Raw genomic sequence first — 25,760 nt, forward strand, 5'->3', positions numbered from 1 at the left:
TACCAGCCTAGGGAGCCTTGACCAGAAGCAACAGTACCGATTAGCTGGGGCCCTGTTTCAAATATATATTTATCAGTCACCCGGCAGTGCTTCACACTTCTGTATAATGTACTGATTTTAGAATAACGTTATTTGAAGTTCTATTTAAGCCTTATATGTCTCTTGCTCTAAATTCCACAGTTGCTGTTGGGTGCGGCAGGAACTGAGTCTCCGCACGGAGACTCTCTGGCCGACTCTGGCCCTCCGAAAAGCGGATGTCGTATTTTCGTAGCAGGTATGCCATGATGGCCTTGATTTCCTGAGCGGCGAAGAAACGACCTGGACAAGCATGACGCCCGTATCCAAAAGCCATGGAGGACGGGTTTGATGCAACGTACTGGGCTCGCCCCTCGAACTCGGGGTTCTCTTTTCGAATCCTCTCAAAGCGGAAGGGGTCAAATACCTCGGGGTTGGGATACAGTTTGGGGTCCATGGTGATGGCTTGTGTCGGAATTCCAACCGTGGTGTGGGCTGGGATCGTCAAGCCGCAAGACAAAGTCCATGGGCGGTGAACAACACGTTCAAACGTGACTAATTCAGGGCACAAATATCAGTCTCAGGGTCTTGAGGTCGAACTCCGTGGTCTGCCGCCTAATGAAAATAGAATCACGTACTCAGCAGCAACGGATTGAACCTCTGGCTCTCCTTCATGAAACTGTCCATTTTTGTCATGCGGAGGAAGCTGGACTTGGCTATCGTGCCGTCGGCATCAATAACACTCTCAATTTCGTCACGGAGAGGCTGAATATACTCGGGATGCTCACACAGATCGTAGATGAGTTGCGCTGGGGCTGCGGCACTAGTGTGTATGGCAGCGAAGCTGACCTTGAGCAAGATGCTGGCAAGAAACTTTAGGTCCTTTTCCGGGCCAACGGCCTGTTCAGACATCCAGTAGAGCAGATCCAAAGCCTTCTCTCCGCTGCGTTGCCGAGCTTCGAGGATAGGAATCGCTGCAGCTTCTGCGGCCTCATAATGCTTCGCTATGCTTGTGATTTCTGGCATGAACCGAGCAGCCAATGGTTTCAAGAATTCGGGGTACTTCTTGATCTTCTGCGCGCCTATGAATCCATCGATGGCGAAGTTGATGGATGACTGGACCCATGCCTTGTCGTGAGCTAGAGCACGTCCTCCGAACATGCAGCTTGACACCCTGGCCACAATCTGTGTAAGTGCTTCAACAACAGGGACTGGCGTCCAGTCTGGGGATTCCCGTTAATTATATTTAAAGTGATAACAAGAGAATGTGTTCAATTACCTTCGCAATCTGGAAAAACATCATGGAAGGCCTCGATAATCTCCTGCTGGACGGCGGGCATGACCTCGTCTTTTTGAATGAGTTCTTAGTCAATGGTGGTACAGAATACTTTTGTTACATACCCAAATGGTGGTTCAGTTGAGCTTTCACCACACGTGGGTGTAGAGTTGATCTGCTGCCCATAGTTGTATATTTCCCTTCGAACATCTTTATATGTTAGCCGCGTCGCAGATGATATGAGTCTCATTGCCAGCCCTCACCTCGATGAATGTAGCAACAAAGTCGATGTGGTCTATAGGCGCAGTTTTCAGCTCATCGAGGCAGCTGGCAGGCAACATCAACCGCTCTCCGAGTGGGCTAGGGACGTAGAAGAACCCCCCGCCGGACTGGAAAGATCATGAAATTTTCAGTAGCTGGGATAGCAAGATGAGATACTCAAGCGACAGGCATTGCTTACCTCTTTGTAACCGCGCTCCAGCATTTCCTTTGCAAATTGTCGAAACTTCTCTCGGCTTTCCCGCACACTTTTCTTATCGCTGCCTCCAACAACCAGGACGCCTGGTACAAGTGCCTGAGAATTCGGCCGAACGTACCAAATCATAATCGATATGCACACCACCAGGCAAGCCAAAGTAGCAAGTCTAATCGGGCTGCCGTCCCAGGCTTCTCGCATGAGACTTCCTCTATCCAGAGCCCACACGAGTGGATCAAGTTTCTCGTAGGGCTCCATAGTTTCGTATCGAGACTGGCACAACAGAGAGGGAGACAGACAGTGCTCTATGATTATGGGACACGGGTGCAATGATAAACGTAAATGCGAGAATACACTTCCAAAACAGTTTTCATCATGGATTGTACTTTTGCGGAAGCAAAGTTTCGCGCGCAGAGGTGCCATCGAAGGCGCTTTCGGGCACGGCTGATTACTTCAATAGGAAAGTCTCCGATAGGTCGCGATGGGTTGAGGCCAGCAGTAACGCCAAAACTTTGGGGGTTGATCATTTATAAGACGGAGGATCACTGTCTATTGATGTTGTTATATCGATTTGCGACATTTCAGAGTCTCAAAAGTCACTAGATTTCATCAGTTTCTCATATCATACACAATGGTTGCTTCAGCCGGGAATGGACCTACCCACAACGAAGGGACAAACGGTAGCCATGAAGTGCATCGTGTTTTGTCCACTCCGCCGCCACCTGGACATGACCCTTTCCAGCCTTACAAGGTAGAAAAGTTCGATGACGGATTGCGATACGATACCCTCCAGGTTCATGGCGGTCATAGACCAGACAAGGAAACTCATGCAAGAGCAGTTCCAATTTACAACAGTGTGGTCAGTCCAAGTCCAAGAATTAATGATTCGATCCCTTCTAGACTGTAACTGACGAATTTGCTTCAAGTCATTCATCTTCACCGATAGTGGCCACGCCAAAAGAATATGCGCCACCGAGGAGGCCGGCTATTTCTACAGCAGAATCTCCAACGTGAGTTGTTACCGGCTTGCACTTAATGAATTATTTGGAATATAGTTACTGACATAATTTGTCTCGAAGCCTACTGTTGCTGCTTTCGAGAAGCGTTCGGCTGTCCTGGAAGGAGGCACCGCGGCTGTCGGGACTGCCTCAGGACAGGCAGCGATTTTCAACACAATTATTTGTCTCGCCGGAGCTGGCGATAACATTGTGGCTTCGATCAACTTGTACGGGGGCACCTACAGCCTGTTCAAGACCCTACTTCCCCGTCTTGGCATCAACGTGAAGTGGGCGAAGCAGGAGACTCGTGAAGAATTCGCCAAGTACATTGATGACAAGACAAAGTTCTTGTATGTCGAAAGCATTGGCAACCCACGCTGCAGCATTCCCGATCTTCAGGACTTGGCAGATCTGGCCCACGAGAATCTAATGCCATTTGTTGTAAGTGTCTCCACGTACTCAAAGAGGGTTGTACGACTGACTCCGATATCAAGGTTGACAACACCTTTGGTGCTTGTGGGACATGGTGCAGGCCCATTGACTTTGGTGCCGATATCGTCTTGCACTCAGCCACGAAGTGGATGGGCGGACATGGCACCGTTGTTGGGGGAGTCATTGTCGACTGCGGCACCTTCGACTGGGGTAAGGCTGGCGAACGCTTCCCACGGCTCATGAAAAAAGACGGCCCGATGAACTTCTCCTACTGGAAGGCATTCGGAAACATCGCCTTTGCTATGGCTCTCAGACTGGACATTTTGATGGAAGTGGGGTCCATTCTGGCCCCGGCATCAGCACAGCAACTGCTCATAGGCATGGAGACGCTTAGTTTGCGCTGCGAGCGACACGCGACGAACACTCTGGAAGTGGCCCGATTCTTGCAAGCACACCCACGGATTGCTTGGGTCAATTATCCCGGTATGCCTCCGAATTCAACTCACAGTGCCGCACTTGTGTTTTATTTCCTATCATGTGCTTGGCCTTATTTTCTCCTTCCTTTTTGGCTAATATACATAAATTGACAGGTCTTGAGACAAACCAGTATCACGAAAATGCCAAGAAATACCTTAGGCAAGGATATGGCTCTGTGCTTGCTTTCGGGCCCAAAGGTGGCGATAAGGCAAGTAAGATGCTCTTGGACTTTGTCCGAGTCGTCTCCCATCAGACAAAGTAAGGAGCAATTGAATCTGCAATGTTTTATAATCTACGGAGCTGACTCCAATCTGCAACTGAACAGTGTAGGAGACTGTAAGACATTAGCTACGCATCCATGGAACTCGACACATGTTATCATGTCCGAGAAGGACCGCCGAGAGGCTGGTATTACTCCGGTGAGCTTTTATCCCTTGATTGATCCCATCCTATGACGTTGTTTTGGACAAGGAGCTAAAACTTCCAATTAGGCGTTTATTCGATGTTCCGTGGGCATTGAAGATGTACGAGATATTATCGAGGACTTTGATCAGGCATTGGCCAAGCTTCCACAGGAGCTCATTGATGCTCATGATGAGAAGCTAGAGTCTAAAATCGCTGCTGGAGTCAATGGCATCCAAGAAGATGTTGTGCCCGACGCGAATGGCAAGGTTGACTACACCATCGCAGACGTGTCCTTGTCTCGTACTAACCACCCGGCCGGCAGGCAAGGTACAGCTTTGAATTGGTAAAATTATACATAATATGCGGTATGATGCGTTGTAGTGTTGACTCGTTTGAAAAGCAACAATTGAAACTGGATGAAAATCACACACATGAGCTTAAATATCAAGAACGTTTGAGAACCTGAGCATCACCATTAAAATAGTTATCTTCACGCAAACTACTTGGCTTTTGAAGAAGTCGATACATATTACACTTAATATATACTTGCCTGGCAATAACTCCGCGAAGGTGCGCTGATAAGTACAAGAATACTCAAGAAGTGCCCCATACCCGGAACGCTTCAAGAATATGCTTCGACTTTCGTGTAGACACAATATGGAGTTACAGTGGATCCCACAGGAAATTGATTGGTATCAGTGTTGTATTCAGTCCTATTGGGGAGAAAATCTAGGGGATCGAACACGTGATGCAGACATGACAAAAAAGGTTGTCATGCACCGATATTATATAGCATAACAAACTTGATATCTTGTGTATAAATGGAAAGTACAAATGCAGGACCTTTATATAAGTTGCGATACTTAGGATACTCTACGATGCAGTTGGCTGGTGATACCGGGGAGTCTTTTCGCTCCAAGCCTCGTTGCCGCTCATTTGATACTCAAGCCCCTTTAAGAAGAATTTGAGATCTTCCTTGCAAGGCAGGGAAGTGGAAGCTATCCTCTTCGCCACGAGCTTCTCATGAACCAACTCCCATTCCCGGCACATCGACCAGAGCACGCGCTTCGATGCCTCAACGTCAATGCTAGTTTCTTGCGAAAGCACCAGCACCGACGAACAGAGTACGGCACCTTCTCTATGACCGGTCTGGGCGGCCAGAACCTCTTTTTCCCAGCTGTATATGTCGTTGACGACAGATATGTGCTTCGAGCAGTTCATCTCAACATCGTTCACAGATGCCAGCTCATCTGCGGTAAGATGCAAGTTCATACTAAACCTCATCAAGGCGGACAACAAACTGATGCAACTCCGCGTTAGTGATCATTCGCCTACCGAAACATGGTATGAGATGCCGCATTCACTCACGCTTTTCCCACATCTCTCTCGCGATATTGAAGATAGTTACCCAAGCCTTTGATATCAAGGCGACAGGCATCGGTCTGTGCCCTCATAAACGTGAAGGTGGGCTCTAGCACTTCTTCTGCCAGCATTTTGTCGCATTCTCTCATATCTTCCCACAGGTCATGCGTGATCCATTCTACAGGGATGTCTCGGTCGGGTTTAACAGAGCCCTTGGAAATGAGAATAAGCCTCTCATTGTAAGCCGAGCCCTCTTCAAGTGACAGACTTTCTAGATAGTCTGCAAGGGTGTGCCCAAATGGTCAGCTCGCATCTTCGCTTTCTTTCCAATTCTAAAACCATCTTCTTCATACGAACCAAGCCACCCTATACATACCATCTACCAGGAATAGTAACGTCAAAAGGCGGCACGCCAAAGCTATCCTGTCGTCCAGAGCAGCAGGGAAATAGTAGCATGTGACGTAGGGAAAACCAGCCTTCACGAACTTCTTTCTCTCTCGCTCATCGGGGAACGGCCAGTGTTGCAGGAAGTAGCCGTTGACTTCCGCTGAGACTTCAGCTTCGCGCGGGTGAAGCTTGGCTGTGAAACGTGGAGGGAAAGGTGCATTGCAGGAACTCTTTGGGGATGACAGCCGCTGTTTTTCTACGAGCTTCGGGGGAGCATGCTTAGCAGGAACCAGGAGCGAAGTGAGAGCGACGAGTGGAGCCATCATGGATGAGGGCAATGCGGACCGGAGAGTCATCTTTTCGAATACAAAACTTTGGATCCAATGCAGATTCATAATTCTAATTCTGATCTTTTGAATCGAGAGAGGGATGGTACGACGAGGAAACGTGGCATACCTCATGTATACTGGCATCCCGCGAGCGATGGCTGGCCCTCAAAAGGCAAGTCTCCGCCGACATTATTCCTAAAGCGGAAACTGTGCGAAATTCGGAGGTTTCGTACCGAAAATCGAGACATCTACACAGGTGCATTTTTTTATGCCTAGTATTTGTTCGGCAATAAGGGAGATTCTGAAGTCGACTGCTGGTGAACTCAAGCACTGGATGGGTGTAAATCTTTTGTGGTATCTAGTGTGGGATTACTTCAAACCTAGTCATATTAGGGGTTGGCAAAAGTCAGTCACAAGGGAGTTGATTATCATTGCGAAGTATAAGGTGCTCTAATTTCCGGCTCTGAAGTCCGTCATGGACTGTTGCAATCTTGTCTGTCGAACATTCTCATCCCCAAACCAGATATGACGCGTATCCGACAAAGGTCCTTCAAGCTCGGTGTATACGTCTCCGTGTGTCAGAATGGTTCTCCCATTCCAACGACCAGGCGCTCTCTCCCACTCCAGCGTGTCCCTCCCATAGGATTGTGCTTTCTTAGATTCTGTTGCTACAGCTGAATATACGACAGCCAACCCTACAAAGTGTGCTGTGCTGACGGGGAGATTCGCCGCCAGAATTGGCGCTGCAAGATCTGCTGGAAGGAGCTTCGTGATAGTGGCAGCTGGAGCTACAACATTGATAGTTATACCGGTATCACGCAGATACGACCTCATGGCACGCATAAAATTTACCAACTGTCCTTTGTTAGCTACATTCAAGAAAATATTGGGAGCCCTTACCGCTGCCTTAGTACCGCTATAAACCGGTAGGCTCTGCTCTGCCGCATATGCAGTTGCGCTGGACGTAATTACGACACTGCCTTCGACGCTATGCGTTCGCATTGCATTGCATGCGAGCTTGATGAAATTCAGAGTGCCCTTGAAGTTCACATCAATCACTTTATATGATGGCTCTAGCAAATTACCGCTCTCATCATATTCGTCGCTCAGGTATGTTCCATCTTCGCTCACGCCCGCATTGGCGATCGCGATATGCACAACATCGACTTGGGCAAATGCGAAAACCAGGTCAGACCATTTGCTGATATCACACTTGATCCAGTGCATTGATGTGTTGCCATGCTCTTCTGGCTCTTCGATATCCAAAATAAAGACTTCGGCACCTCTGGCAGTCAGGATTGTAGCTGCTGCGAAACCAATGCCCGAAGATCCACCTGTACCCTGTTAGGACTCTATGTATTTTCTCTTCCATGCGTTCGCGGAACGCCTTACCCGTGATGACGGCCTTTTTGCCGTGAAGGTCAGGAATATCGTTCTCTGTAATATTTAAACCAGCCATTTCCAATAGACTCACAGGACTGGAAAAGGTTGGCATACGAGACGATAATTGATCCGCAGTCTGTAAGTTTTGTTTGGAAATGTTAGATTTCATGCAAATAGCCGCCTATCCAAAGGGGATGGTTGTTCGGGCAGTTGCCTGTTTCGTAACTCGTTGCCCAAGACCCCTGCCCGCCCTAGAAGCATTCTGCTTGCTGGAACTGGCCATATTTCGAACCTCTACAGCTGCTTTGAAAATAGGCTGACCATAAAGTGCGAGCACAGTAACAGAAGCTTGCGGCGACTTCGCGATGGAAACGGCTACTATTGACCTCCTTGACGTTGGATGGACCGATACTTCTATCAGAAGGACGATGCAGCGTGAAAACATGTTTTTAGCCACTACTGTAGTGGTACGCTCTGATGCTCCTCCAGAAAAGACTTTTACTGATACTGAAGCCATAGGCCTTGCTGGTTTGGGCTTTGGTTAAGTTCGTTAATGCCTCTAAGCATCCACTCTCGCGGTTTCCAGGGCCGTATTCTGCACGCTTCAGCAACGTTAGTACCAATTTCAAGTATCAGAAATTGCTTCACGGCTCTAAAAGTACATAGTTCTCGTACTGCAAAAGATTCCTTGGGGGCCGGCAACCCTATGAGATGCTGGCGCTGCATCAGAAATACGGTACCATAATGAAGCAACCTTGGCCGCGCATATTGACATGCTTCGTGCTAACTTCTTCATTCTGTGCAGGTTCTGTAGTGAGAGTAGCACCCAATGAACTCTCATTCAACAGTGCTGGCTCTTGGAGGGATATATACGACAAGAGGAAGGGCCATGAAGAGTTTTTAAAAAGCGATTTCTACAGCGGAGGAAACTTTGCTGGTGAAGCTCTCTCCATTGTCAGTGAGCGCGATCCAGAGGTTCATGCTGGCATGCGAAAGTACCTTCGTGACGCCTTCTCGGATCGATCGTTACGCGAACAGGAAAGCCTCATTAGCGGACACGTAAACCATCTTGTCGACAGAATTGGACAGGCGGGAAATTGCCCAGGTGGTACAGACATTGTCATGTGGTTCAATCTAGTGACGTTTGATATTATTGGTAGTCTCGCTTTCGGCCAGTCTTTCAACGGGGTTGCTTCAGGTGAGATACCATCATACAGGCAAAACCAGGCCAAGTTACTCTAATAACTTGCATCTTAGGTACTCAACACTTCTGGGTTTCAATCGTAGTGAAGAGTCTTCGTATGGGCGCTCTTGCCGACACATTCAAGCGTTTTCCGTACCTTTCCTCAGTCTTCCAACACCTTTTCCCACAAGTCCTCAAAAGGCTGGTGGCGGAGTCACAGAAGCACGAGACCTATACTATGGACCTTGTTCAGAGGTAACTTTGAACCCATTTTGTCAATGCTTCAACCATCTCTAAGCTTTCGACAGGAGAATCAGCCAGAAATGCAATCGCAATGACTTCCTGTCCAAGATATTGGAACATCGAGACATTGACAAGATCTCTGATGTTCAGCTAGCAGCTCACTCTTCCGACTTCGTGTGCGTGATCTTTTATTCTGCTGTACAGGTTGAGTTTTTGACTATGTATCTAGCATCGCGGGCAGTGAAACGACGGCGACGGCACTTTCGTGTATCACGTACTACCTGTTGAAGAACCCAATTCATCTCGAAAAGCTTCGCCAGGAAATTCGAGATTCTTTCAACAGGTACGAAGAAATCGATGGCGCTTCAACAGCAACCCTGGTTTTCACAAATGCAGTAATCCTGGAAGGCATGAGGATGTACCCGCCGCTCCCGATGCCATTACCGCGGGTCGTACCTGAGGGTGGTGATATTGTTGATGGCCATTTTGTTCCTGGTGGTGTAAGTATATGATTCCTCTATGCGCTTTCCTTGTATAGTGTTACTCGACTTGACCAACATATCAATCATCATAGACCATTGTTTCCACAAATCCTTTCGCAGCTTCGATGTCACCCGAGAACTTCCATGATCCATGGAGCTTTCGCCCAGAAAGATGGACGCACCCAAACTCCGGAGATGTCCTAGAGGCAAGCCAGCCGTTCTCCCTCGGTACCCGGGGCTGCCTCGGGAAAAGGTAAGATATCCAAGCCTTTGGGTTTGACCGCAGATTGAGCTTCACAGGCTGCGGAATGTATCTAAGAATATGCTAATCTGATCGCGTATTACTCTGTCTAGTCTTGGATGGCTAGAGATGCGTACCATTCTTGTCAAAATCCACTTCAAATATGATCTCAACTTGGTAGATCCATCGCTAGACTGGCAGGCGCAATCCAAGATGCACACCTTATGGCAGAAGCCTGTAATGAAGGTTTCCGTTCGTTCGAGATGAACGAAGGCATGACTTCTATTCAGCGCAAGATGCGGCACGCAGTTGGTCACTGAAGAGGTTGGGAACAAAATCTACAAGATCTGTGCGGAAGTGAACACAATGATCTGAGGATGGCAGGTTCATTTACTACAATCAAAAGATTTGGTACTATGAATAACCTTTACGTAGCTTGGCGTTATCGCTCCGCCTTTATCACAGTCATCCAATCGTAGGAAGATTACGTACGCAAAGAAGGGGGGTTTGGTGTTTTGGGAATCTGCGCTGCAAGCGAATACTACCCTGTATTCGCTCTTAGTGTTGCCGAGGCCCGCCTTTCCACGATAGTTTGGCGCAACGTGGTACATTCATGTCACGCAAGTTGTCTAAGACTTCGCAGTGAAACAGGATGCATTAACCTTAACGGATGGCCTGTCAGCACGTGGCGTTCCTCGCCTAGTTGTTCAATTCGACAGATACGATCCTAGTACGTCTATGCAGAGGTGAGCCCATCGGGTGGGCCCGTTGCGCATGACCATTCGTCTGGCCGGCTTTGGAGCCCGAATCTGCAACTTCACCAGCTACCTATGTAACAAGCTCGGGCTCTTCGGCCAGCGGAGTGGAATAGCGGACATGGCTGGTCATCATTTAGAGTTGGCCCCAGCTGGACCTATCGCTCTTAGCAACCCCACTGTGATAAGAATCCTCACGTATAATTGGAATGCTTGCGGCATGTACCGAGGCAATGGTGTCATTGGAAACGTCCGCCCCATATAGACTTGTTTCCGTCGGTGGTTAGACATATTGATTCTAGAGACGCGTCGGTTGCATAGGGTGTCGCTTTGTAGATGCCGTCACTGTGTAGATGCCGTCGCTGTTCTTCGCCACGCGTTACCGGGACTATTCCTAACGCAATCCAGATCCCAAGCCCCTAGGAAAAAGTCTAAATGTACGTTGGAAGGTTGCAGCCACGTGGTAACCGTTCGTTCATGTAGCCTTCGGAACGGACCTCGAAATACAGTTTAGAGGCCTTTGCCTAGGTAGCAGACATGGGGACCCTGCACGGTAAAGCTAAAAGCACACGACGGCACTTGGCGCTGCGGCAACTAGAGCGGCGCTACTGACAGCCGCTCGACCCTTCCATCCAAGGGGGCGGTGGGCACTTGGGTTTGGGTATTTGTTTGCTGCTTGCTTGTGAGAGGGCACGTCTGCAGTTACACGGGACTCTCGACGAAAGCCCGCGACATGTTCTCAACGCTGCGCCAGGAAGCCTACGATGGAGAGGTGGTTTGCATCTCCACCACAGCGCAACCCCCGAAATCTGGCCAAAATTACAATCAGTTTGCCTGCGATTCTTGTAGATCAAAGAAGGTTCGTTGATGGAGATGAGCTCGTTGCCAGTTATCTGGATCGAGAGCTAATACAAGATTCTTGCATTGCGATAGTTGAAATGCTCTGCACACAGGTTGGGTTGTCAGAGATGTCATGATCGAAACCTCGTGTGCACTTACTCTGGCCTCTCAACATCAAAGCGGCGCAGGACCGTGAATGAGAAGCAGCAGCCGGAGGGCCCCGAAGCTTGCGGGTCTAGGTCTGCAAGCCCGCCACGAGTCGTGTTGGGTGACCCATGGGTAGACAAGCAGACAGTGACCCCGGCTTCTAGGGAGACCGCGATCTTTACGGCAACAAGCCTACCCGAAGTTGACAGTTCTAAATCAGCGTCCAAGTCTGGCTCTGCAGGGAAAGATGGGGTTTCTTCCCATGTGCCTCCGAAGCCCAGCGTCGCACCGAAAGATATCCATCGGTTTCCAGCAGAAGGCCAATGTGATTTCGAGCACGGTACTGAAAGCTATTCTGATTTCGACGCGGACTTATTTGAACTAGGCGAATCGTTTCCAGACGGTATCATCATTAATGGCGTTGATGAACTTGATCGCACCTCCAGTTGGCCATCTAATGCAGTGTGCACCAGCGGAGATTCTGGACGAAGTGAGTTCACTTACGTATTAGTCTGATTCCTGGGCCTCTGAATACTCTTGATGATGGCAAGGCGCTGATCTAGAATTTCATGGGGACAGTGGGGAGAGCTGGCAGCTATTTGCCGTCTACGGGCGATGAGAAAACAATCGAGGCTTCGTCCTCCTGGTCTTCGCTTCCAAGTGCAAATGGAGATTCATGCAACACGTCGTCATCTATAGGGAGCCCATCCTTCTTCTTTTCGCCTCATTCGACAAGAAACTACGGGATAACTCCACAGCCAGGGACCAATAATATCCAACAGCAGGAGACCTCGAGCACCCGCAGAAACAGCCCAGCAGCCAGTACCATGCAGGCTGCTGCAAGATGCCGCTGCATGGGACTCATTCTTAGCACTATCGAGAACGTCCAAAATCTTGGTAAAATCACCTCCTTCGGACTTGCTCAGCGGTCACTCCAATCCTTGAAAATTTCTATTCGGCAATGTGAAGCAGTCACTCAATGTCAGTCATGCAGAAACTCATCAAGATTGATGACATTCTCAATCTTACTACTCGAGAAAATGGTGGCTGTACTAGAGAAAATTGCGAGTAAGTGGGAATACGATGCAGAAATCTCGACATTGGATAAAAGCGCCTCTCATCCAGCATCCAGCGAAGAACAAACGCGCCGTCGTGCGTCCATCGTTCTTGGAGAGTATGAAATCGACGATTTTCAAGAACAACACCGATTGTTTGGCTTCTTGATACTGCTGAATGTGAAAAGCTTAGGTGCTCTCCACAGATCACTCAGTATGCAGGCCAACCGGGAGGGATGGGACACTCACCAAGGTGCGCTCCTGCCGCTCCAGTTGAGAATTCAAGAATTGCATGAAGTTGTTTACAGCATGACTATATAACAAATGCAGAGTCGACAGTGGCGGTTCAGCATATACATGGAGTTCAGGTTTCTGTACCTAGAGAACGACGATGCCGATAACTATCACTAGCTTTTTCGGTATAAACATAGGCGGACCTAAATATTATTACTCGTCCATAAATAAACGTTTGGGCGCAGGAAAACTCTTCAAGGTCAACGCATGCACACGTTCTAAGCCTAGTCTCGCAACACAACCCAGAATTGGGCGTCCTGGTGCTTGAGAAGACAAGCTATTTAGGTTCATCCTGATTGGCTCGCAAACCTTCCCAAAGGGGACGGGGAGGTGATTCACGAAGAGCCAGGCGACAAGAAATACCCGAGATTTGAATAAATTACTAGCTAACACCACGTTTGCGTAAGGAAAACATTCGTCTCTGTACTGTGAAAAGTCTTGTCAGTCCGTCATGATGACCGTTGAGGTTTCTCCAACGCCCCGTCACGTCAAAACCACCATCAATTACTACAAAGACCCAGGGGATGGGACTGAGCATGCTGCGAGTCTTGCAGGCAAGCGAAGCACGTTCAACCAGCCAAATGTAGATTTCGGCGTTGTGGTGACAGACATCACCGGGAATGAGGACCATTACACTCTTGACAGCCACGGATTTCAAGTTTTCCACCACGTAAGCCAGGAGAAGGAGTTCATAGACGAGGCTCGTATCAAGGAAGTCTACTATCCTGAGATTGAGCAGCTGCTCAAGCGTGTGTGAGCGGTCCTGCGGCGAAGGAGCTCGTGAGGTCGATACTGACTTGAACCCACTGCAGTACTGGAGCCTCGCGAGTTTTCCTTTTTGATCACACCATCCGCAAGCCGAAACCCGATGCCGCGGACCCAGATGATGAGCGCCGCCCCGTAAAGCGTGCTCATATCGACCAGTCGGAGCAGGCCTCCATCAACCAAGTCTTGCGGCACCTCGGCGAGGATGCTCCCCGGCTGCTCCAGTCACGCTTCCAGGTCATCAATATCTGGCGGCCGATCCAAACGATCTACCGTGACCCGCTCGCAGTTTGTGACTCGCATTCGGTTCCGGACGAGGACATTGTCCCAGTGAAGCTGATCTACCCAGACTGGGTAGGCGAGCCATGCACTATCCTGCCCAACGAGAAACACAGGTGGTACTACAAGTTTGCGCAGACGCCCGAAACTGTTATGGCTATCAAATGCTACGATTGGAAGAAGGACGGCCGTGCACGGCGGGTGCCGCACGCGGCCTTCACGGACTACGAGATGATGGACCGAGATCCCCGGCAGAGCATTGAGGTCCGCGCACTTGTATTTCACGAGGATGATACGGTCCAGGGTCAACCATGAAGTTGCAAATTATTATCTAGCTAGATATAAGTTGATGTTAGCAATAAGTTGTACTTCCCTCCTGTGATCCTACTTTTTGGTGTTCCAAAGCGTCGTTTTCTCGGCCGATTGCCGGTTTCGTCTAGCCAAGCGAATGGCAGGGGGTCCCAGCCATGCCACCACGACCTTTTCCTTCCTTTCCACACCTCTAACGAGAGAATAGCAATTCAAGAGAACTTTCGTAAGGTGCGATCAAGAACATCCGGACAACAACTTTGACAATCGCATATCCCACATCAGCAATGTCGCTCACAGATTTGTCCAGATCTTGGATCCGAAGACTTGCCGATCTGACCCCTGGACAATTATGTACTTACATCGTGGTTTTGGTAAATCTCATCGCTGTATAGACAATACTTATAGTCAAATTACTTATGACAGTATCTAGTGTGCGGTCTACATTGGATGTCAGGCAGTTTACAACATCTGGTTCCATCCCTTGGCTAAATTTCCGGGGCCTCTACTCGCTCGATCGTCCTTGGTAAGTGCACTTGGTTTTCGGAGACAATGTTTCAATTTCTGAATACTTTTGGAACAACTAACAGTTGCTAGCTATGGAGAGTTTTCCATTCCATGAGCGGCCGCTTCCATCTAGCAATACAGAAACAGCACAAGCGGCATGGTAGGCTCGCCTATATCCAATACAATAACTGAGCAGTGAAGGGTATTCTGACAAACTATCAGGTTCAGTCATCAGGGTATCACCTAACGAGCTATCCTTCTCTTCGGTTCAATCCTGGCAAGATATATACGGTCATGCCACGGGCGGGAAGCAAGTCATGATAAAGAGCGAGTTTTATGACATGTACGGCTCAGGGTTTGATACTCTCTGCATTGGAAGTGAAAGAGACCCACAGAAGCACAGTCAGGGGAAGAAGATGCTCTCAGCAGCATTCTCGACTAAGGCGCTGGCCGACCAGGAAGACATCTTGCAGAGGTGCGTTAACGGGTTCGTACTTCGCCTGGGGATAGAGGCCGAGACCCGTGGGTGGCTTGACATGACTAAGTGGTATGAAATGATTGCGTTCGACATCTTAGGGGAAATGGCGTTCGGAGAAAGCTTTGACTGTATTACAAATGGTTGGTCCCATACCATACACTTTTCGAGCTGCGCAAGAGCGTCGGAACGGCAGCAACTAATCTTACACGTAGGAAAGTCACACTTCTGGTCGGATATGGTGGTGGAGCACCTTTTTTTCGTCACTGTCTTGGATAACCTCCGTCGCTATCCACTGGTGTCTGCTCTAGGGAGAAGATTGCTGCCTGCCTTGACTATTGGCGTCCGAGAACGACATTCTGGTTACAGCAGAGAAAAAGTGGCAAGGTGAGTGAATCTCGCTCTGCACCGCTAAGTAACATACATACTAATGGTCTTCACTCTTTAGGCGTCTCCAGATCGAGAATGGGAGGCAGGACTTCCTGACAAACCTCGCACAGAAAGTCAAAGCCGGCGAGGTTTCTCAGGAGCAGATGACAGCTCACGCCTCGACCTTGGTGTGGGTATACCCAGAATCTCCTCAGCTCGCAATGTTGCTAACAATCTGGTCTTGCAGTATTGCCGGGGGAGAAACAGTAGCAACGTTCTTAGCAGCAGTAACTTATTTCCTACTGAAGAACAACACTATATATTGCAAGCTTCGCGATGAAATTCGTAGTCGCTACAAGAGTTCAGAGGAAATCACAGCAATGTCAACACAACAGCTGCCGTATCTACAAGCTGTGATAGCCGAAGGATTGAGGATCTACCCTCCAGGATCTCAGGGCTTTCCGAGAATTTGCCCGGGTGCCATGATAGACAAACGTTGGGTTCCCAGAGGGGTAGGATTGCGTTACCATCCGCAGGACTTGAAGAATTTGCTGATCTCATGGGGGTAGGCCGAAGTCTATACTAGTGCATGGACTGTTACGCACGACGAGCAGAACTTTCACGATCCCTACGAGTTCAAGCCTGAAAGGTGGCTGGATCCAAAGTGTGAGGATACACTGCACGCCAGTCAACCGTTTTCTCTCGGTGCTCGCGGCTGCCTTGGAAAACAGTAAGAGTCTCTTAATAGATTTTCCATCATTATTACTACAAGACTTGTACTAATTAACCCACCATTTCAGGTTTGCCTATGTCCAGATCGGCTTGATCATGACCAAGATGCACTTGGCGTACGATTTGGAACTTGTGGATGAGACTTTGGATTGGCTAGCACAGAGCCACATGCACGTCATGTGGTGGAAACCTGCCTTGAAAGTTAAAATCGAGCCCGTGCCTTTGTGATTATCCTTACATTCACTTTTTCTACCAGCAAATCTGTTTTTGGAAATATCCCGAGCCCCTGTTCGGGAACTTGCCTTAACAGGTAGTGCCGGTCAAGGTGACTAGCCCAGTCTGTGCATCCCCAGGGTATGTCGATAGTCAAATACGCACATAGGAAAAGTATTACGGCGATAGATCCCAGAGGAAACTCTAAGATTGCGAAACATCTGTTCCAGCATTGATCCTCTTGTATCACCTTGACGTCGTGCACTACCATCTCCAACGTTCTGTCGTAATGGCTCCAGATCTTGGCCCTGAAACGGAGGCGAAGGGCGACATAACGCTGCGCGTCGTGTCACTCCAGAAGCTCATCGAAGGCGACAAAGATACTACTTCGATCCTCCTAAAGGCGTGCACTGATCTTGGGTTTTTCTACCTTGACTGCCGCGAAGTATTGTCTGGGCGATATACAGAGGATGTCACCAACATGTACGCACTGGCGAAGGACTTTTACGACATGCCTCAGGAGGAGAAGTCCAAGTGGCTCGTCGACCGAGATCACGATGAACACATGGTCATGGGGTAAGCGGTATATCCAAACTTTACTGGCGGCAATTAAGCTTGCTCTAGATACAAGCCTGCCGGCCATGGTAACGGCCCAGTCGAGGGAAAGAAAGATGGTTTCGAGGGACTCATGGTAGCACACCCCTCATTCCTGCTTCTTTCGCTCTGTAGACTGTGGCGAAATTTAGACGTTGAAGGCTGATTGACGTAATCGTAGCTTATGGAACGCCCAATTTCCAAGATAGCAGACTCGTCATTGTTTCCCGGCCCCGAAGCCATAGCCAGGCAGCTTAGCCAGCTCAAAGAGGCCATATCCGACTTTCGCGATATCTCCATGCTTCTTCTGACTCGTCTTTCTGAGGGGCTGGGCTTGGATGGGAGCAGGGCGTACCAGCGTTACCACCGCAAGGGCGCCGTGTGCCCGACGGCGCTTGGCTTACTCAAGTATACCCTGGCCGAGAAGGAGCCGCATAAGGTTGGACAGATCGCTCACACTGACGCTGGTAGTCTTTCCATCGTCTTTACTGAGGTTGCCGGCCTGCAAGTGCAGCGGCCTCAAGAGGAGGATTGGTACTACATCGCCCCAAAGCCAGGTCACGCCGTTGTAAACGTAGGTGACTCGCTGCGGTTCATATCGGATGGTGTGTTAGCGTCCAGTTTGCACCGGATTATTCCTCACAAGGATGAGAAGGGCCGTCACAAATACTCGATCGTGTACCTCCTTAGACCTGAGATGGATGCCGAATTCGTGGATGCCGAGGGCGTGGCTTGGAAGGGCCTTGACTGGACGAACAATAAACATGCTGTCTTTCGAGCCACAGCTCAAGAACAGGCAAAGGGAACCTATCTTACCGGCCGCGATGGTTATGTGGGGCATTGGGATCCAGAGGTAGATCAGGAAAGTAGAACCATCACGGTGGAGTGATGCCTGGTATCTCTGTGTTTAGAATGCTAGCTTTCTAATCTTGGATATCCTTGATCTCTAATGTATTCAGTCCTTTACATTGGTGGTTATGAATACGCGGCTGTGTATCAGCAGAAACAGAATGTTGCATCGTCATTATAACAAGTGCCTGACATTCTTCCTCTTACCAAACCCTGGTACTTCAACCTCCGCCACAATGCTCTGAGCTGCACAGACATCTTTGATGACAGGCACGTGTTTTTTGAGTACTTCAGTTTCTCTTGCTGCAAGCAAGCAGAAGTAGCGTAGGCAAGGTTGCGTGCTTGAAGCTTGTGTGCAGAACTCCAAAATCATGTTCATCAGAGCATGGTCGTACTCGTGTCTCAACCATCTTCTCACCGTCACACCCATGCCATCATCTAGGTCCTTGTATGCCATCTGCAACGTTTCTACCAGTTCAAGAGATTCCAAGCTTGGCGGTAGGTCAACAGCCAGAGAGTAGTCTCCCAGCTGACTGCCTGACTTAGAGACAGGCCCTTCGATCAAAGGCATGGCTTGAGGACAAAGCGCCCCCAACTGCACATGAAGGTGCCTCAGGCGATTCATTTTGTGCAGGCACTCTAGACGAGAGTCACGGCCCAGCTGCTCAATGAACGGTTTGTCCCAGGGCAATTCGATGTGGAGATATTCCAGGGAATCTGCGAGTCCCAGAAGGCCACGTTCGATATCCACTTGCCCATAAAGAGGCTTTTCTGTCACCCTGATCGTCAACTTCTGCAGCCCGCGGAAGTTTCTTCCAATGCCAGCAACATTCTGACCAAGGCTGTGCGAGTTGAGTGCAGCGACCTCCAGAATTTTTCCAGGCGCAGAAAAGGAATTACTAGTGCTTGGTGTTATCCACCAGCCATTATCCCCAAAAGTCTCGATTACCTGCAACGTCGGACAAAGGGAGCTGAAGACCCTCATAGGTATGCTGCAGTCGCTGAATCTATCTTGCGTGACTGTTGTATTTGGCTTGCAGCAAATGAGCTGCAGTCGGCGGATCTTCGACATCGGCTGTGGCTCGAGCCACGAAATCAGGTCCTTGACCATGACTTTCATTGTATCCAAGGGGTCCTGTTCGGCGTCGCGCCGCCATTGCCGTGGGTCCCATCGTCCATTGGCCAGAAATCGAAGGGTTTCTACCGAGGGAGTGAGACAGAGGAGGGCTGCCAAAAACCCTCCTAGTACCCCACCGTAATGTATTCCCTCAATACAAACAGTACTGCGCTCGCCTATCTTGAAGTAGCCCAGCATTCTCTGGTCTTGTCCGTCCAACGACTTAATTGAGTTCAAATAGGTGGCACACGCGGCTATCATGTCTTGTAGTCCATCTTCGTCAGAAATCTTTTTTCGAACTACGCAGCCGATGCTGAGGTGAAGCACCAGATGGCGCAGGTCACGATGTCCCAATAGAGTTCGAATCAGCAGTAGCATACCCTTTATATCCGTCAATTCTACGACTCGATATATCAAGGGCCTGTTGACAGCAGCAAATCGGCGACTTGTTGAGCTCAGGGACAGGAGTGAGTTGTAATCTGTGCTTCTTGTACACACGGCTCCGGCTCTGGGGAGGTCCATCTTATCAGGAGAGGCTGCAAAGTGGCCCGCGACCGTGACAAGCAGCTCATTTGGGAGCGACAACAGGCCGGTGTGCAATCCGCATTTCGCCATGGTGACCTGCTGGTAGTGACTGAATACCTTCTCCAAGGCTCGGGGAGCTTCTGGTGCAAACAGTGCCAAGTGCCACGAATGTCGTGAGGGGTCTACTGAGAGTCAAGATGGTCAAAAATCACCAACGCAGCCTGGATTGATTTACCAGAAAAGGCAAGCGACTGGTACTTTGGTGTTGCCGCCTTCGAAAAGAAATTTCCAGGCAAACTCCGCAAACATTAAGGTCGTGTGGGACAAGCATCGCAATTTGGCTGCCTGCTTAATTAGTGCCAAACTTGCTCTAAATCCATCACGTGTAGATGTGCCGCATTGCCCCTCGTTCCCGCGCACCACTCACTCTGGGAACTTATTCACTCAATGTGAGATTCACCAACTGATATGCTGTTTCGGCATTGAATATTCAGCGACAGGCGATGTGGCACCGGTATTTAGTATACTCGAGCTTCACAAGCATTGTTATGTCAATATATGTGCATTGTCGGATTACTGCACTCAAAGCTTGCATGGCAGCACATCACTCATGCCACTTTAGCACCATGTGATGGCTGTGTAGCCAGATCTTGTACCAATGCTATCTCAAATATGCTTCCTCGCGTATGTCTATTTTCCATTCTTCCTTGCGGTCATGGGAGATGCTGAATATTCGAGATTATGAAGGATAGCAGGAGAAACGAAGCAGGACATGTTCTTATCCTGTTTTCCCAGAATAATCGTGATTTAGTCGGTCCGGCTGCCAAAGCACTTCGAAGGCAGGGCGCGCAGACTGGTGACTTTCTTTTTAATCGCTATTTCGCACACGCAGATTCACGCTACTGCGGCAAGCATTACATGATGCGCAATCCATGTCTGTTACCATGCTTGTGTTTCGGGTGGCTACCCTACCAACAAGGCTTTCGAACAAACAATAGGCTCGAAATACCTGATCATCTTCCATTCGTAATTTCAGCTTAGCTGTGTGATGTTTCCTTCAGCGCCCGCCCCAAACTAGATTTATTACAGCCTGGACGTTGTTCCCTTTCGACGTTGATTCATGCTGAACTCTACGGATCTAAACTTGTCAATTTTTCCATACCATAGTCGATGGGAAATGTCTACTGATGGGCGGTATCTAGTATAAAGTTGAAGACAGCTTCTCTTCGACTCAAGACGGCTCTAATGCACCAGAGAGGTTGCCCAGTCTCTCAGGGAAGAGCCTAATCAAAAAGCCTACAGAGATATTGTTCCACAGAACATTGGAGTTCGGCACATTTGTGTCTCTTACATGGTCGTTTGCCAATGCTGCATTCTATCACTTGCCCAGGTCGCGCGACCTCGAGATAACTTTCGAGGGTTATGTCCGGGCCTACAGTGCACCAGTAGAGTTTGATATGGTACCGCTCCATCTAGTCTAATCGTCATTATCTGTGTTTTACACGAAGGTGAGGAATTCAACGTCAAACATTCCTAATGCCGGCGATAGTTTTTGTACGCACACGAAGAGTCTGGCAATCATGCATAATGCTACAGAAGCTGAGGAAAGGAGCAAACTTCAATAGAAATGAGCATGTCTATACGACTGTCCCGAAGGACCGGCTCAAGACACAGCAGCATTTACATCCCGTTCTACACATGAGAGGCTTTTTGCCACTTGGTAGGTTATTTGCTGTCACCCAAAGAAATGAAAAACTTGGTCGCATATGACACGAACGCGTGTCTGGGCCGTTGAAACACTATATACTATAATTGCCTGATTCGTCCATTAATTTGATCGCATTTTGTTGCTAGGCGGCGTGAGTCACTCAGGGGTCCCAACTTGAACATTCGCATCGCCAGTGACGACAAATCAACAGTGGTTGACGTTGTGCAGCACGGCAAGGCTGCACTCAGAGCCTCTGTCTCCATACAGATGCTTCGACTTCAGGTTTTGAAGTTCCATGGGATTCCACTTGCCGCAAGGTAGTCATAATGCTTTGTAGGCGTATTGCGTACTCTGTTATTCTTGCGGCAACTAGTCGCCCCTCTCTAAATGCACGTCAGAAATTTCCAATAGTTTCATTGGCACGGTGAAGAGCCTCAGTTGGCAATCTAAGACGGATGGGGTCTTGTCATTTGTGCTTACGTGCACTTTATGACGCTATATGCACAACAACGCTGCAGCCTATTTCGCCGCGAAACAAGGCCCACAATTCGCACATGAGCACGGATTATGTACCATCTTGGGCACATAGTCCTTATCAAATCGACCTGAGCAAAAGATTTAAAGGGCTGTTCGTCCTTTATTGAATGCTGAGATGTAGATAGGGTATTGATAATAGTAAAGCCACATATCGACGGCCAAGTTTCAAAATGTCTGGCAAATTGCCAGTTGAAAGCCCGACGGCCTCGTTTTGGCTATCCTCTCCGCATCGCTTACATTCATATCGTTCCTCAGCATCCACCCCCGAAGAGTGCGATATTGCAATTATTGGTACTGGCATGGCCGGGGTGGCAACGGCCTATCACATCCTTGGTAAATGTGCAGAGGGCCCTAAACCCAAGGTCGCCCTCTTCGAAGCGCGCCAGGCATGCTCTGGCGCCACTGGGAGAAATGGTAATACTCCAGATCACTTGAGTAGAGGTGCAAGTCACTGATTAATTTGCAGGAGGACATTCCAAGACTCTTTTGCCGTCCATAAAAGGTTACTACGACAGATATGGCCCAGACCTGGCTGAGGAACTTGTTTCCTTGGTCTCCGCCCAGCAGAGAGCTATCAAGTCAACAGTCGAGAGAGAGAACATTGAGTGCGACCTTTTCGTGACAAGGTCATTTGATGCCTTCTTCGATCCCGCACAGGCGAGAAACATCAAAACTTGGCTCGAGGAACTACGACGGAACGGAGCTGCTTGGACGCAGGATATACAGTGGTTGGAAGGCCCAAACATAGAGCGAGTGAGTGCCAGTCATGTGCGCAACGCAATCAAATTACTGACACCGAGCTAGGTCACAGGTGTGAAAGGGGTTGTAGCAGCGGCTAGTAGTCCCGCGTTCTCTTTTTGGCCGTACAAGTTTGTGACTTCATTACTCGCCCGCGTGCTCCACATGGGCGCCATCCTCTATACAGAGACCCCTGTAGAGGCGGTCCAGGGCAACGACAATGGCACTGTTACCCTCGTTACTCCACGTGGCACAACGAGGGCACAGAAAGTTATATACGCTACCAATGCTTACTCATCGGCTGTACTGCCACAGTACCAAGGGGTAATAGTACCGTATCGAGGGCAGAACTCGATTTTGGTACCTCTTGAGAAGAATCATCATGGCCTCAACCTAGCGCATACCTGTAATCTCTTCTACAGCTCCAATGCAGTGGACTACCTTGTTCCCCGACCTGATGGGAACATCGTCCACGGCGGCGCGCCTCATATATACCGCCTCAATTCTGAAGATAGAAACTCGAAATGGTTCAACACAGTTGACGACGCGACCCTCATTGACGAGGCAGTGAAGACCCATTTCGACCACACGATGGCCAAACGTTTCCGCGGTTGGGAGTATAGCGATGCAAATGTAGCTATGACTTGGACAGGCAGTGAGTCAGCGCTTGACTGGAATTTGGAGACAGTTTCTAACTCAGCGTATAGTAATGGGCAGTACACCAGACCACCTGCCACATGTTGGGTTAGTCCCGGGAACCCAAAACCAGTGGATATTGGCTGGCTTCAATGGAGCTGGCATGACGACAATCTTCACGACTGCCGAAGGTGTTGCTGAAATGGTCCTCACGGGAAAGACTGTGGAGGAAACAGAAGTAATCAATGCATTTAAGACGACAGAAGAGAGGATCGCAACCAAGTTTTCATGATCATAACGGATAGTCTCAGAAGATGCAAGTTGAAGTCGTATAGAAACCTTGACAGGAATAATGTAATTAGAGAGTCAGGCACCAGCAATACCCAGTCCTAATTTCTAAGACCAGATCTGTCACACAATATCACGGCGGTAAATAACATATATATAGCCCCAAACTTGACCATACGAGGTTGGGAACTGGCCACATATGCCGAGAAATGAGTGGGTCTATGTGGAGGCAGGGTAAACGGTGTATATAAGTCTAACATCCCTTCCATTGATGCCTATCTGCCGAGCCAACGACTTATATCTCTACTTCCTCCTTCAGGTGACTTCGCATGAGATGAGATCCGCTTAGGTTAACTTTAAGACAGTGCTTAACTTATACTATATACAGAGCCTGTTGCAAGAGGAGCAATTAATCTGGTTTTAGTCACTTCACTTGGTGCACTTCCGATGCAACGTTCTGTCACTGCCAGGTAGCAAGCAGCAGACCGCCTATGTGAGCAGCTGAAATTCGCGGTGCAGGCAAGACCTTGACCTTGAGTTGAGTGATGTGCGATGTAGGTGGTCTTATATATTGTTTCTACAAGAACTAGCCTTTCACGAGCTTGGCTCGCTATAAGCATGGGAGAAGTCCACCGGCGAGCCAAAGTTAGGTGTCCCATTAGAATGTGCACCCAGCAACTGGATGTTAGTGTACCGGCTGTCATCGCAAGCACCGGCGCTGTTCGATGTAGCATGGTATACAATCCATGTTTGGCTACCATCAGGGCTCTGGAAGAAACCGTTGTGGCCCGTTCCATAGTTCCCATTCGCTGACGAGAAAACACAGCCATTTGACTTGGTCCAAGCCGACGCACTAGTCGGGTTTGTCGATCCGTCCCAGGTCAACAGCCCAAGGCAGTAGCTTGCTGACCAACAATAGCTGGCCGAATAAGCGATGTATGTCTTTCCACCGAAATAAAGCGCGGCCGGCCCTTCGTTGACGGGGTGGCTGACCTTTTCCCACGATTGCGTTGGTTGGGAAATGGTATAGATGGGCCCAGTGACAGATACGTAGTTCGATCCCAGCTTCTGAAGGCAGATGGATTGGTAAGTGTTTCCGTTGAAGCATGAAGTCATCAGGTAGTTGCCGTAGTTATTGAAACGCAAGATAGATGCATCGATCGACCAAGCAGTGGTCAATTGAGCGGCGTAAGTGTAGGTATCCCACGGTGTAGCGCCACCTTTTGCGAATCATCAGTACAGAGGATTATAGTTATGAACGTTCAAGACCGCTGACCTTTAAGAACATGCACGTTCTGGCCATCGAGATCTGCAGATCTTCCAGCTGTGTAGTAGATATACCAAGTGCCGTCAAAGTAGTGTATCTCTGGAGCCCAAACGTTGCAACAGCGTGTTGCAGTCGACGTGGAGTACACGACCTTCTTCGCAGCTGTCTTCAGGCCCGCGACGGTGGTTGAGCGAGCCATCTCAACATCAGTCCATGTCGTGGTCATAAGATAGTAATAGCCTCCGGTGTAGACCACGAATGGATCGCTGCCTCCAGAGCTACGAATCGGGTTTGTCCAAGCTGCGGCCGAGCCGAGCAAACAGAACATTCCCCAAAGGGAAGTAAAAAGTTGAACGAGCTGCATGCTAAAATGCGGGTGGCGCCCTAGCCTCTGCCGAAATGCTGTTACAATGCAGCAGCAACGCGTCGCAGGTGAGCCTGGACGGATCGGCAGGTAGGCTATTTGTATGTAGTACAAGTCTCTTCTTTGCCTACAGTAACACTGACCAAAATGAACGTTGAAGCCCAAAGTTTCTAGTTGAATCACCAGCAACACCAAGAAGCGCGCGAATAGGAACAACGCCACTATGGTATTACCACTTTCGTAACAGCGAGGGTGGGACCCAAAGTCATAATTGGTGGGATCTACAGCTTGCACATACGATGTGGAGGTTGCGGAGCCCCAGATTCCGCCACGACATACTCCACAGGACCGTGCCTGACCCCACGAATGGAACCCCGGCAATTGAGGTCACGTTCGGGTATTAGCTGCAATTTTGGATATGGCTCCCCTGGCTGCTGGGTCTTGGTAAAGCTATATATCGAATCAGCAACCCTTGGCTTATCCCGACAGACCAAGACGTGGGGTTTCACTCGCAAGAAAAGCTATACAAGATTCGCGCGCCATTGTTCCGTGCGACGACAAGGTATCGCTTTGATGGCTTGACGAGGAAAATTTTCTGTACAGCAGCTACACCTAGCTTGGCCGGTTTCCCACGTCACTGTATTCGAATCGTATCAACTCAACACTTCCGTTTCGCGGTGGCGCACTACAGAAGTACGAGGTACAAGCT

The 25,760-nt window shown here is 49.1% G+C and overlaps 11 protein-coding genes across 11 annotated transcripts; 6 read left to right on the forward strand and 5 right to left on the reverse strand.

Moving 5' to 3' along the window:
• Window positions 1-151: 151 nt before the first annotated feature.
• On the reverse strand, window positions 152-2,024 carry JN550_012355 (uncharacterized protein; the record flags this gene model as incomplete). The annotated part of the gene is made up of 6 exons (XM_049310823.1): window positions 152-570; window positions 654-1,238; window positions 1,295-1,363; window positions 1,417-1,501; window positions 1,555-1,680; window positions 1,752-2,024. 6 exons carry the CDS (start codon window positions 2,022-2,024, stop codon window positions 152-154), a joined length of 1,557 nt encoding a protein of 518 aa, XP_049165690.1.
• A 373-nt stretch (window positions 2,025-2,397) lies between these two features.
• Window positions 2,398-4,425, forward strand: JN550_012356 (uncharacterized protein; the record flags this gene model as incomplete). Its single annotated transcript, XM_049310824.1, has 7 exons — window positions 2,398-2,625; window positions 2,693-2,776; window positions 2,846-3,205; window positions 3,259-3,679; window positions 3,787-3,931; window positions 3,999-4,092; window positions 4,165-4,425. 7 exons carry the CDS (start codon window positions 2,398-2,400, stop codon window positions 4,423-4,425), a joined length of 1,593 nt encoding a protein of 530 aa, XP_049165691.1.
• A 526-nt stretch (window positions 4,426-4,951) lies between these two features.
• JN550_012357 (uncharacterized protein) lies at window positions 4,952-6,183 on the reverse strand (the record flags this gene model as incomplete). Its single annotated transcript, XM_049310825.1, has 3 exons — window positions 4,952-5,378; window positions 5,447-5,720; window positions 5,817-6,183. 3 exons carry the CDS (start codon window positions 6,181-6,183, stop codon window positions 4,952-4,954), a joined length of 1,068 nt encoding a protein of 355 aa, XP_049165692.1.
• Window positions 6,184-6,606: 423 nt separating this feature from the next.
• JN550_012358 (uncharacterized protein) lies at window positions 6,607-7,615 on the reverse strand (the record flags this gene model as incomplete). Its single annotated transcript, XM_049310826.1, has 3 exons — window positions 6,607-7,011; window positions 7,057-7,490; window positions 7,549-7,615. 3 exons carry the CDS (start codon window positions 7,613-7,615, stop codon window positions 6,607-6,609), a joined length of 906 nt encoding a protein of 301 aa, XP_049165693.1.
• Window positions 7,616-7,904: 289 nt separating this feature from the next.
• JN550_012359 (uncharacterized protein) lies at window positions 7,905-9,955 on the forward strand (the record flags this gene model as incomplete). The annotated part of the gene is made up of 9 exons (XM_049310827.1): window positions 7,905-8,006; window positions 8,059-8,151; window positions 8,206-8,275; window positions 8,345-8,737; window positions 8,797-8,977; window positions 9,031-9,141; window positions 9,195-9,465; window positions 9,540-9,700; window positions 9,802-9,955. 9 exons carry the CDS (start codon window positions 7,905-7,907, stop codon window positions 9,953-9,955), a joined length of 1,536 nt encoding a protein of 511 aa, XP_049165694.1.
• Window positions 9,956-13,233: 3,278 nt separating this feature from the next.
• On the forward strand, window positions 13,234-14,138 carry JN550_012360 (uncharacterized protein; the record flags this gene model as incomplete). The annotated part of the gene is made up of 2 exons (XM_049310828.1): window positions 13,234-13,532; window positions 13,592-14,138. The coding sequence occupies 2 exons, from the start codon at window positions 13,234-13,236 to the stop codon at window positions 14,136-14,138; spliced, it is 846 nt and encodes a 281-aa protein (XP_049165695.1).
• A 281-nt stretch (window positions 14,139-14,419) lies between these two features.
• Window positions 14,420-16,443, forward strand: JN550_012361 (uncharacterized protein; the record flags this gene model as incomplete). Its single annotated transcript, XM_049310829.1, has 9 exons — window positions 14,420-14,506; window positions 14,566-14,658; window positions 14,730-14,799; window positions 14,862-15,257; window positions 15,330-15,501; window positions 15,563-15,673; window positions 15,731-15,995; window positions 16,053-16,213; window positions 16,284-16,443. 9 exons carry the CDS (start codon window positions 14,420-14,422, stop codon window positions 16,441-16,443), a joined length of 1,515 nt encoding a protein of 504 aa, XP_049165696.1.
• Window positions 16,444-16,717: 274 nt separating this feature from the next.
• On the forward strand, window positions 16,718-17,911 carry JN550_012362 (uncharacterized protein; the record flags this gene model as incomplete). Its single annotated transcript, XM_049310830.1, has 3 exons — window positions 16,718-17,004; window positions 17,053-17,119; window positions 17,204-17,911. The coding sequence occupies 3 exons, from the start codon at window positions 16,718-16,720 to the stop codon at window positions 17,909-17,911; spliced, it is 1,062 nt and encodes a 353-aa protein (XP_049165697.1).
• A 135-nt stretch (window positions 17,912-18,046) lies between these two features.
• JN550_012363 (uncharacterized protein) lies at window positions 18,047-19,603 on the reverse strand (the record flags this gene model as incomplete). The annotated part of the gene is made up of 1 exon (XM_049310831.1): window positions 18,047-19,603. One exon carries the CDS (start codon window positions 19,601-19,603, stop codon window positions 18,047-18,049), a length of 1,557 nt encoding a protein of 518 aa, XP_049165698.1.
• Window positions 19,604-21,928: 2,325 nt separating this feature from the next.
• On the forward strand, window positions 21,929-23,424 carry JN550_012364 (uncharacterized protein; the record flags this gene model as incomplete). The annotated part of the gene is made up of 4 exons (XM_049310833.1): window positions 21,929-22,172; window positions 22,225-22,511; window positions 22,563-23,151; window positions 23,204-23,424. The coding sequence occupies 4 exons, from the start codon at window positions 21,929-21,931 to the stop codon at window positions 23,422-23,424; spliced, it is 1,341 nt and encodes a 446-aa protein (XP_049165699.1).
• A 590-nt stretch (window positions 23,425-24,014) lies between these two features.
• On the reverse strand, window positions 24,015-25,051 carry JN550_012365 (uncharacterized protein; the record flags this gene model as incomplete). The annotated part of the gene is made up of 2 exons (XM_049310834.1): window positions 24,015-24,640; window positions 24,697-25,051. 2 exons carry the CDS (start codon window positions 25,049-25,051, stop codon window positions 24,015-24,017), a joined length of 981 nt encoding a protein of 326 aa, XP_049165700.1.
• Window positions 25,052-25,760: the final 709 nt, after the last annotated feature.

This window comes from Neoarthrinium moseri (genome assembly GCF_022829205.1).
Source record: "Neoarthrinium moseri strain CBS 164.80 chromosome Unknown scaffold84_Wmoseri_CBS_16480, whole genome shotgun sequence".
Classification (NCBI taxonomy): Eukaryota; Fungi; Ascomycota; class Sordariomycetes; order Amphisphaeriales; family Apiosporaceae; genus Neoarthrinium; species Neoarthrinium moseri.